Raw genomic sequence first — 12,329 nt, forward strand, 5'->3', positions numbered from 1 at the left:
AACCATTTTGATTTTAAAGCACTTAAAAGAGTCTAGCTTTAAAGCATATAAAATGTTGGAAGAGACCCTCTAGTCATTCTTCTGTATTGGTGCATGTGCAGTGTAAAAATGTACATTTTCATAAATACTGTTCTCAGTTTGAGTCCTCCAAAGATTTAATGAGTGCCAGGCACTCCCTTGGGCAAAACTTGACAGACTGAGACCATTTTGACCTGCATCAGATCAATAGTTTGATCTCTAGTTCTGGGTAAAAACAAACAAACAAAAACCTAGAAACTTAAAAATCTATTTTGGGGAACATCTGTCTCAAATGACTTCAGATTTGGGTTATTAACCCTACCTGGTACTCTGCTAAGGCACAACAGGTTTCAAAAAATCTGACTAAGCATGTTGATTTTAGAGGACTTAGAAAGATCAACTTTTACACAGATGTCATGATGCAACCTTAAGTATAGTGGCACTCCTGCACCACTATAACAACAACTTTACTCTTTGGAAGCACACAAAAAGCTTTTTGCTTCCCATAACAAGCTCACGGAAAAGGAGCACAGTGTCACAGCCTCAAATGAAACATTATACTTGTGCTAATGTCTTGTCTTTAAACTTTGTAACCATGATATAAAACAGAAGATGAAATCTTAAAAGAAAAAAATTCTTACTGCCGGACACAATTCATTCAAACAACAAGCTGAAGCTGTGCTTATATCTGCTTGGTTTGGAGGTTTTATTTTACTTTTGAATCCACTATAAATGGAGTTTCACTATGTACAAATGCACACAGGTTCCACTGTATTTGTCCCCACTCTTACTTTGGTGATTGAATATAAATATGCTTCCCCAACTGGTCTTTAAATATGAGAGTTACACTAAATAAAGCTATTTTGGGGGAAAAGAACTGTCTGAGATTAATCAGGACTTCAGGGGGGCCAGATCCTAACTGCATAATTTGCTTTATTTGCAAGCAGTACAAACACATTTTGCACACACACCTGGGCAAATCACATTTAGATGTTCTACCGGCAGTTTTGCTTGTCTTCTGCTCTCTACACTGGCTTCCAAAAGAATATTGAAAGTTCAAGGTCTTTGTCCTTGTCTGCAAGGCAATCTATGGCCTGGGCACAGCATGTCTGTAAGTTTGCCTAAAGCTTCAGGATGAAGACCATGATCAACAACTCCATTCCTCAGGCACAATGGAACTTTCTATCACAAAGGCAAAATTCCTCTATATAGGAAACAGAGCTTTCTCAGGGGCCAGTCTGAGATTGTGGAACGAACTCACCCAAGAACTAATGGTTGTCACAAACCTCACCACCTTCCCCGACAAGTGCAAGGTGCATTTCTCTGATCTTGCCTTCTCTAATATAAACACAGTGCAGTGTCTATAAAAAAAACAAACAACCAAACCCCAGCAACAACAAAATCCCTACCAAAATAAAACCCTATGCTGAACACTCAGTTCTCACCCTGATGAGTGGATGAGAGAAGAAAGAATCATACATAACATAGTTTAGTCACATAACTGAATGCACTACTGGAAGAGGTTCACAAACTATGTGAGGAGGGTGGTATAAGAAACTATACAGAATAGAAAAAAAATAGAATAAAATTCTTTCTTTAAATGAAGTTGGTCAACTAGTAAAGTCTAACAATAGTAATGGCTAAAAATAATAACTATGATATTGGCTTTTTGCTGCTAACAAATTTATGGGCTTGGAACGACTGCAGTGAGAAACAATATTCCAAAATACAAGCCCTTACAGAATCATAGAATTGTAGGGTTAGAAGGGACTGCAAGGGTCATCTAACCCCCTGCCAAGACGCAGGATTTGTTGGGTCTAAACCATCCAAGACAGATGGCTGTCCAACCTCCTTTTGAAAACCTCCAGTGAAGGAGCTTCCATTACCTCTCGAGGCAGTCTGTTCCATTGTCCTACTGTTCTTACAGTTAAGTTTTTCCTGAGATTTAATGTAAATCAGCTATGGTGTAGTTTGAACCCATTGCCTCTTGTCCTGCCCTTTGTGGCAAGAGAGAACAACTTTTCTCCATCTTTTTTATGGCAAGCTTTCAAGTATTTGAAGACTGCTATCATATCCCCCCCCTTAATCTCTTCTTTTCCAAGCTAAACATACCCAATTCCTTCAGCCTTTGCTCATACAGTTTGTATTCCATCCCTTTGATCATCTTTGTCACTTGCCTCTGGATCCTTTCCAGTTTCTCTACATCAGTGGTTTTCAAACTTTTTTCTGGGAACCCAGTTGAAGAAAATTGTTGATGCCCGTGACCCAGTGGAGCTGGGGATGTGGTAGGGCTCAGGGCTGGGGCAGAGGGTTGGGATCTGGGGGTGAGGGCTGTGGGGTGGGGCTGGGAATGAGGGGTTCAGGGTGTGGGAGGGGAGGCTCTGGACTGGGGCAGAGGGTTGGGGGGCAGAAGGGGGTCAGGGCTCTGGGTACAGGCTCTGGGGTGGGGCCAGGGATGAGAGGTTTGGGGTGCAGGAAGGGGTTCCAGGTTTGGGGGAGCTCAGGGCTGGGGCAGGGGATTGGGGCACAGGATTGGGGCATGGGCTTACCTCCAGCGGCTGCCGGTCAGTGGCACAGCTAGTGTGCAGAGGCAGGCTTCCTGCCTGTCTTGGCACTGCAGACCGCGCTGTGCCCCAGAAGCGGCCAGCAGCAGGTCTGGCTGCTAGGTGGAGGCCCGCAAGCAGCTTCACACGACTCTTGCCCAGAGGCATCATCTCCCCCAGTTCCCATTGGCCCATTCCCGGCCAATGGGAGTGCAGAGCTGGTGCTTGGGGTGGGAGCAGCGTGGAGGCCTGTGGCCCCCTGCCTAGAAGCTGGACCCGCTGCTGGCCGCTTCCAGGGCGCAGCACGGTGTTGAAATAGGCAGGCATTAGCCTGCCTTAGCTGGGCAGCACTGCCGATGGGACTTTAACGTCCCGGTCGATGCTGCTGACCAGAGAGACCCAGTGCCTGACATGCTGCGACCCAGTACTGGGTCGCAACCCGAAGTCTGAAAAACACTGCTCTCCATCCTTTGGTGATCAAAATGGGACACAGTACTCCAGCTGAGGCCTAACCAGTGCCGAATAGGGCAGTACTATTACCTCCCATGACTTACATGCTACACTTCTGTTAATACAAAGTTGCATTTGCTTTTGTTGCAACAGCATCACATTGCTGACTCATGTTGAGGGCATGATCCACCGCAACTCCCAGATCCTTCTCAGCAGTGCTGCTGCCAAGCCAGTTATCCCCCATTCTGTATTTGTACTTCTTCCTTAAGTGTAGGACCTTACTTTTGTCTTTGTTGAATTTCATTTTGTTGTCTATAGCCCAGCCTCCAATTTATCAAGTTTCCTTTGAATTTTAGCTGTATTCTCCAAAGTATTGGCAACTGTCCCCTAGCTTTGTATCATCTGCAAACTTGATCATTATGCTCTCTATATCTATGTAGTGGGGCGGACTGCCCCAATCCCTGAGAACGTAGGTTGCAGCAGGCCAGTAGGCCAGCGCAGACAAACAGCCAATAAGAAAACGGCTTATTGGGAGCCAATCAGGGCCAAGCTCAGCCCTACATAAAGGCTGCCCAGAGCGCAGTGCTGGGCAGGCCTGGGGGAGCAGAAAGAAACTCCAGCCTGGTGTTTGCCACACTGCAGGCCCTGAGGGGAAGGGCCTAGCCGGTGCGAGAGGCTGAAGGGGAAGCGGCCCAGGGATGTGGACAGACAGAGGGAGAGGAGGAGGGCAGGATGGCTGCCACTAGAGGGTCCCTGGGTTGGGACCCAGAGTAGTGGGCGGGCCTGGGTCCCCCCCTTGCCTTACACCTGGCTGATGGGAGTGGCAGTCTTGGGCTGCACCAACCCCCTTCCAAGAGAGATATGACTTTGGGTGTGCAGTTGCCCACATTGGCTGCGGTGCAGAGAGACAGCTGATTGATCCCCCCGGAAGGGGGTGAGGAGGGACTAAGGGGCACTGCTGGAGGGCAGAGGCTCGAAAAGGACGCTGCAAGTGGGGAGCAATGCGGGTCCATGTGCCAACTGAGGGTGAGATGATGAATGGGACACCACCAGGAGGGGGTGCTCCACTGGACGGAGCTAATTCCTGGAGTCACCAGCAGGAGGCGCTGTGGTGGTGAGTCCCAACACCGTTACAACCTACATCTAGATAATTAATAAAGGTATTAAACAACACCAGACCCAGAACAGATCCCTGTGGAACCCCACTTGAGACCTCCCTAGTCCAATCTGACATCATTCTATCATTATAAAGGCATGTAAGCATATCAGAATTTAGGGTAAGTCTACACTGCAGTTAGACACCCGTGGGTGGCCTGTGCCAGCTGACTCAGGCTCGCAGGGCTCGGGCTAATGGAGCTCAGACTAGCGGGGCTGTTTAACTGCGCTGCAGCCTGAGCTCTGGGATATTCCCACCTCATAGGGTCCTAGAGCTCAAGCTCCAGCCTTAGCCCGAATGCTTATACTGCAATTATACAGCCTGAGCCCCTGAGCCCAGGGCAGCTGGCATGGGCCAGCTGCAGGATTTTAATTGCAGTGTAGACATACCCTCAGAATGCTATCTAGCATTCATGATTCACTTGGTTACTGGAATGCATTAATAGTACTCGCATGTGCCATGGTATTTAGTCCCAGTGGGCCTCAGTCAGTGTAAATACGAGTTCAAAATTATTAAATTAAATTCAATTTAGAAAGAAATCAAACCTCTTAGCAGACAACATTAAAAGTCAATGCAGTCATGCTGGAAAGCTGAGCACATCCATCTCACTGCCAGCAATACAGCCAGCACAGAAAGGGAGTTAGTAAGTCTCAAAGCCCTGCTTTTGGGGCCAGGCAAGGGGAAAAATCATACCTGGTGTTACAGAGCGTACAACAACAGGTTTTTCACTGCCAGCCACAAAACCGAATCCCAGTACAGGATCCCTCCTCATTTCCACTTTACGAGGGGCTGGAGGGGTGATTTGGCAGCTCTCTATTCGAGGGTCTTCAAATGTGGCCGACTGTGTCATGTGACTGTAGGGAAAAAATGAATGAAAAAAAGAAAAGGATCATTAAAATGTGGTTTTGTGGTACCTACACAAGCCAAGCACCTTGCACTTACAGGATAGGAGGAATATTTGAGATAGTCTCTCTGAAAGAACCAAAGTCTCATCTTATTTAATGTTTTACAATCTTTTGTATTTGTTTTCGTACATAGAGGATGATAATATCTCAGATTAAAGAGCTAACTTGCTAACCAATACTTATACCTGCACACAACTTCCACATCTGACAGTACAAATTTGACCAACTCTAAATATATGAGAAAAATCAAAGTTTCAGCATTTTTATTTTGAATTTTTCATCCTCCATTTGCCGGGGAGAGGAGGAAAATAAAGCAACCTTGTATTTATTTAAAACATTACAATTACATTCCAGAAAATGAAGTGCCCAATTCTCTGCTGTAATATGTGTGAGAGGAGAGGGCATACCCAGTCAACCTGTAGCCTTAAGTATAAAACGTTCAGCACAGTTTGCATATATTTGAGCAGCCTCAAGCACTCTGGAAACAAATGTAACACTCAATTGTATATTTAGAACACTGGATCATTTGTTTTTTGGATCAACAGAGCAAGAAGATTAATACAGAGGAGAAAGGAAAATGAAAGGGAAGAGAAGAAAGGAAAACAATTGGTGATAGCTCAGTCTTATTACAGTACTAGGTAAAATCAACCCTCAAAAAGATAAGTCTTGGTTTATTCTGGGAGAATGTCACACTCAAACTCTGTGCATAAGAAATGGCTAAAATCAATTAATTTAAGCTATCAAAGTCATATCCCAGACAACAGAAGTCTTTATCTGGCAGGAGAAGATCGTGCTGGTTGGAGGCTGCGGCTGGAGGCTCTGCTCCTCCCCTGACTCTTCGGCTCTGTTTAAGAGCCGGGCTGCCCGAGCGCTACTGGCTTCGGGCAGCCCCCATGCCTCCGGACCCTGCGCCGCCAGAGCCCGGGAGGGGAAGTGCCTGGCTGGGGGCTCAGGGTCCGGAGGCAAGGGGGCTACCTGAAGCCCATAGCGCTTGGGCAGCTCGGCTCTTAAACAGAGCCGAAGAGTCAGGGGAGGAGCAGAGCCGCCATATTCCCGGACATGTTCGGCTTTTTGGCAATTCCCCCCGGACGGGGGTTTGAGTGCCGAAAAGCCGAACATGTCCGGGAAAAAGAGGACGTATGGTAACCCTATGGTTGACGCTAATAGGACTTAGTCTGAGTCAGAGCGAGTCAGCTGAAACAGCTTTGTACCTCTGTGCAGGGTCCTAATATTTGCATTAGGGTGAGTCAGCAAAAAAGAACCTGCTGTCCTGTCCCAGCTTATTCTATTACTACAAATGTATTTTCTCCTAGTTTGTATAGTATGGCTCACATATGACAAATTGAGTATCTTACACATTTTGGATCTTATCTCTTTATTTCTAAATTGGCCTGTGTTATTTAATATTTTTCAGTGACCTAGATGAAAATATAAAATCATCACTGATAAAGTTGCCAGATGACACAAACTGGGGGAGTGGTAAATAATGAACAAGACAGGTCACTGATTTAGAGCTACCAGGATCACTTGGTATGCTGGGTGCAAGCAAACAATATGTGTTTTAATATGGCTACATCTAGGGACAAAGACTGTACATACTGCATGGGGGACTCTATCCTGGGAAGCAGTGACTCTGAAAAAGATTTGGGGGTGATGGTTGATAAACAGTTGAACCTGAACTCCTAGTGCAATGCTGTGGCATAAAGGGCTAATGCAAATCTTGGATGCATAAACAGAGGAAACTTGAGTAGGAATAGAGTGGTTATTTTACTTCCAAAGTTGATACTAGTACAATCAGTTCTGGAATAATGTGTCCAGTTCTGGTGCCCACTGTTCAAGAAGGATGTTGATAAATTGGAGAGGGTTCGGAGAAGAGCCATGAGAATGATTAAAGGATTAGAAAACATGCCTTATAGTGATAGACTAAAGGAGCTCAATATATTTAGCTTCACAAAGAGAAGGTTAAGGGATGACTTAATTACAGTCTGTTAGTACAGACATGCTAAGTTCCCTCTAAGCTGCACGGCCACGCAGCTGCCTATTAAGCCCCACACAGGCACTCAGGGCTGTGGCGGGCAGAGATGCCTCTCCCCAAGGCCCGGGCCTGCCACAGTGCCCCTCCCCTGGCCCTGATCGAGTCCAGTGCCGAAACTGCTGCGGCCAGGGGACAGGTGCCCCTCCCTTGGCCCTGTTCCAGCCTCAGGGCCGCCCAGAGGATTCAGGGGGCCTGGAGCAAAGCAATTTTGGGGGCCCCTTCCATAAAAAAGAGTTGCAATACTACAGTAACATGTATTTGGAAATGTAAAAAATAACCAGTGAAATACATTCAAAAATTAATTTTTAATTTGAAAATACACAAAATACACTATTTAAAAACATTAAATGCTTTAATGGTAGGTATACATTTGCAATTACATAATGGGCTGTCGCTGGGTGATGGTGATGGTTGGTGCCAATGGGCTGTCGCTGCCTGGAGGTGGTGCTACTGTTGCCCAGAGCTGGGTGGGGAGCTGGGCTCTGGGTCGGCGGGTGCCCAGCTCAGAGGGGCTGAGCTCGGAGCTGGGGGGTCAGGGCTGTGGGGGGGATGGGGTCGGGGGTGTCTGGTTCAGAGGGGCTGGGCTCAGAGCTGGGGGTCAGGGCTGTGGGGGGATGGGGTCAGGGGGAGTGCTCAGCTCAGAGGGGCTGGGCTCAGAGCTGGGGGTCAGGGCTGTGGGGGATGGGGTCGGGGGGAGTGCCCGGCTCAGAGGGGCTTACCATGCTGCTTACTCCCGCCTTCCCCCTCTCCTAGAACCTCAGCAAACCACATCCAGGAGCTCCTGCCGCTAGACCTGCCGGAACTCGCAGCCCCGCCCCCTTACCACGCGGCTCTGAGCAGGAGGACCTCAGGCCCCGCCCCGCTGCTGCAGCGCTGTCCAGGGCCGCTCCTGGACGCGGCGCACTGAAGCGCCGGGGGGATGGGGGAAGGTGGGGGTGGGGGGAGCCTCCAACATTCTTGTTGGGGCCCCTGCGGGACCCAGGGCCTGGGGCTAATTGCCCCACTTGCACCCCTCCCTCTGGGTGGCCCCGCCCAGCCGGGCCTGGACCTGCCACAGTGGGGAGAGGTGCCTCTCTCCCCTCCCAGCCCAGGTGCTGCTGCTGCTGCAGCAGGGAGAGAGAGCTCCTCACCATACCCCCACCAACCCACTGCATCCCCAACCCCACCCTAGAGCCCACACCCCCAGAGCCCTCACGCCCTGCACCCCAACCCTCTGCCCCAGCCCTGAGCCCCTCATCCCCAGCCCCACCCCAGAGCCCACACCCCCAGACAGAGCCCTCACCCCTTTGCACTCCAACCCTCTGCCCCAGCCCTGAGCCCCCCCCCCCCACTCCAAACCCCTTGGCCCCACCCCACCACATACATTTTGTTATGTGCACTAATATGGAGGTGATGAGTCACACATCACCTCCATATTGGTGCACATAACAAAATTCATTCTGCACATGGGTGTGGAAAAACTAGAGAGAACACTGCTGACATGAGGAACAAATATTTGATAATGTGTTCTTCAATTAGCAGAAAAAGGTATAATATGATCCAGTGTTTGGAAGCTGAAGCTAGACTAATTCAAACTGGAAATAAGGGATCTATTTTTAACAATGGGGATAATTAACATTAGAAACACTTTATCAAGGGTCATGGTGGATTCTCCATCACTGGCAATTTTTAAATCACAATTAGATGTTTTACTAAAAGATATGTCTAGGAATTATTTTGGAGAAGTTCTATGGCCTGTGTTCTACAGGAAGTCAGACTAGATGATCACAATGGCCCCTTGTGGCCTGGGAACTATGACAATGAATGAATTCAGCCTGTAAATCCCCTCTTTTCCTATACATCAAGTAATGTTAGTAACAACCGGCCCATACCCTGTCTCCTACTTCTGCCCTCAAGAATCTTGTAACATTTTTCTATTAATATTGGGTCAATTTTTATATGACGTTTAGAAAATCTGACCACTATTCTGATTATAGTGGTTGAAATATAGTACTTATGTCAGTATCTTCAGGTCCCCCAGAATCAATTCCAGCTATGGATTTGGGTTTCCAAAGCTCTTGTCTTTAATCAAGACCCTGTTCTAGAGGATACTGACATTTCAGAAACTTGCCTATTTAACATTTTAAACTGCACTTGGGTAGGGATCATGAGGTTTCAAACATTTTCCATTTGTTTTTCTTTATCTCTCAGTTGAAATCCCTACAACATTCTCCTCTAAATTATGTTAAAGTCCTATGTCTAATCATTTTCTCCTGGTGATTGTAGCCTTAATTTCTGTAACAGGTTCTTTCTCATTTGAGGCTGCCATCAAGTGAAGTATTTACAAAATGGTGAATAAGTGAGTGATTTGGAAGCCAGTGCCTGAGTCTTGGAAAAATACTAGCCTTTCAGGATTGCTGTCCTTTTCTGCCTTTGTATATTTAGGTCCCCAGGTACTCTAGCATTTAGTCTGGATTGAATAAGGAGAAAATGGTGTCAACTGTAGCATCCCAGATAACAAATTCCTACAACAGGAACAGGGGCTGTTCAAAGGAGCAGCTGTGCTCTTTGATGCCTGGTTCCATCCTTTGCATCAGCTTATCTTAAGATTCCTCAGTGGCAGCACAGTATCTATTATCCAAAGCCTAAAACAGAATATCAGCAGGGAGCAGTCAATCACGATTTTGAGTAGCGCGGCCTGTTTTAGTGGGTTTTTTTTTTAAAAGGCTATCCACCTGCAAGATATCATCTAATAAGTCACCACAATTTACACTTCCACAAATGACTGTGCAGAACACTCCTGTATATAGGAACCTTATCCAGAAGGATTACAGGTGAACAGCAAGATGAATGTACAGGACTCTGTCACAGGGTAGCACTGGCCTTTTAAGGAGGAAGAGATCAGTGCACCTGTGATTCCTCAACTATTTCCTAACTGGGTTTTAAGAGAGGGCATCTGGAATGCAGAGGGGGGACATCCTTGAAGGAACTCAGGAAAGGGCACTTTAGTGCTGCCAGAGATCAGGAGACTGCGGGAGGTCCCTGTAGAAGGTTCCTGGGAAAGGCTGAAGGCAGGGGAGCAGCAGCGGGGCTTATCCACTGACATCTCCATGCTGTAAAGCTGGAGCCAGAGGAATGGAGAGGGCTGAGGGATGGGGGAGTAAGGAGGCTCCCCTGGTGAGAATTAATTCCCACCAGAGAGGCTGTGGGGATTCCCACTAGGAAGAGTGGATTGCAATGCACAGAGCAGAAAGCCTGGGGTGACTGTCTGGGTAAATGGGTAGAAGAGGACAGAAGAAGAGCCCTGGTGTGGTGGAAGCTGCTGGTTTGAGAGATGTGCTATACTGATGGACTAGAGGATATGGGATTTTAAGAACAACATACACTGCGTTTGAGAAATGGACAATGATTGGGACTTCTATGTTAGGGATGATTTGAACTATGTTTTAGTAATCAACTGGCCCCAAAGCACGTATTAGTGAATCAAGAAAGCTTCCAGTGGAGTTACTGGGGACTCTGAAGAAGGGAAACTGAGGCAGGTATGACTGTTGTGCTATGGCCTACTGTGGGAGGGTGCTCCAGGTAGGGTTTCCCTAGGACAGACCCCTATTAGAGATAAGATGACTACTTAAAGCTTTGTGACGGCTGGCAGGTGTTGACACAGATACTTTTCCTCTTCCGATCTGCCCAATATTGAGGTGCCAGTTGTAGCACCATAGTTAGGGCCCTGCCAAATTCACAGCCATGAACATACCTGAATAAAGACAGGGAGTGGTTGGGTCATTACAAAACCTAAACCTAATTTCTGCCATCCTAATTTCCCCCTACTGTTACTTCAAAAGTTATTTTTCCTCCCTTGGTATCCTGCTGTTAATTGAATTGTCTTGTTAGACTGACCTTACACTTGGTAAGGCAACTCCTATCCTTTCATGTATTTATACCTGCTCCTGTATTTTCCACTCCATGCATCTGATGAAGTGGGTTCTAGCCCACAAAAGCTTATGCCCAAAAAAATGTGTTGGTCTCTAAGGTGCCACAAGGACTCCTGGTTGTTTTTGCTGATACAGACTAACATGGCTACCACTCTGATCCCTGAGAGAACGGAGAGTGGGCTGGCAAACCCAAAGAGAGGGGAGCCAAGTATGTAGGAAGAGGCCCAGGGAAACAGCTCCAAGGATAGAACATGCCTTGGCTACAAGTTATAGGTTCCTTGGGCTGGAACCCGTGTAAAGGGCAGGCTTGGGTTCTACTAGCCACTGGGTAGTGGCACCAGGTGTTGACAACATCTGCTGGGCAGCTGGTCCAGAGGGACTGATTTCCCTGGAAGAGGAGAGCCTTAGAGACCTGCTGGAGGGCCAAGCCATGGGCTCTCTGCTCCATGGGCACAAGAGGGCTGCCACTCCAAGAGCATGAGAAGCTATAGACTGAGAAGATGGGTAGAGAGTCTGCTGAGGAGGGTGCAGCATCTGGCAGAGCTAATCCCCAGGATGGGCAGGAGGAGGTGCCATGAATGGTGAGGGAACCTCATCACAGGGAGGGAGTTTGTGTGTGTGTGCACGCATGTGTGCATGCACACAGAAGAATGTGGGGGTTTAAAAGGAAGGTGAAAACTGGTGTGGGTGTGTGTGCATGTGCACAGGGGAATGTGGTGAGGTGCAACAGGAAGGGGGAAATTGGAAGAGGGAGGGGAAACCTGGGGTGGGAGTACTCCAGCACCTTTGCAAAGAAATTGCAAACCTAGTTTAACTGGCCAGTATGCTCTAGTTGGTTTGCACTGCTTCAAAGTGGCATAAAACAGCCAGAGCATACTCGAGTGTCTGGCCATAAGTCTTTACATTTTTTAAAGTGATATCTGCCACTCATTAGACATCTTACATAGGAACATTCTCTTTGAGGTCCATGAGTGAAATTTTTAATTTTAAACCACAAAAATACCCAAAGGAATTCCCAGACAAAAACTAGTTAAAATGGAGTTCAGATTGAGAATATGTATCTGTAATTTTAGGGTAAAATACATTACAGGGATATCGTAATTATCATGCACGCTATTATGGAAATGCATAGTTAAGACGCCCCAACAACTTTATCTATATCCTGCAATGATACCCAGAGAGAAAACAATTCTAAGGTGTCTTGACAAATTTAATATAATCTGACTACAGTTACTAACATTCAGTAGTCATAATCATATGGTTATTGCATAGTGTCATGGGATGGGGCAGCTGCCCCTCACTGGCAGAAAA

At 47.1% G+C, this 12,329-nt stretch overlaps 1 protein-coding gene across 3 annotated transcripts in view; it reads right to left on the minus strand.

The window, feature by feature from the left end:
* FRMPD4 (FERM and PDZ domain containing 4) overlaps window positions 1-12,329 on the minus strand; it is a 453,075-nt gene that overhangs the window by 95,089 nt on the left and 345,657 nt on the right. For all 3 annotated transcript variants that reach the window (XM_054007791.1, XM_054007784.1, XM_054007798.1), the window contains exon 3: window positions 4,861-5,021. In XM_054007791.1, coding sequence (XP_053863766.1) covers window positions 4,861-5,021 — 161 coding nt within the window. The remainder of the gene's footprint in view (window positions 1-4,860; window positions 5,022-12,329) is intronic.

Source organism: Malaclemys terrapin, chromosome 1, assembly GCF_027887155.1.
Source record: "Malaclemys terrapin pileata isolate rMalTer1 chromosome 1, rMalTer1.hap1, whole genome shotgun sequence".
Classification (NCBI taxonomy): domain Eukaryota; kingdom Metazoa; phylum Chordata; order Testudines; family Emydidae; genus Malaclemys; species Malaclemys terrapin.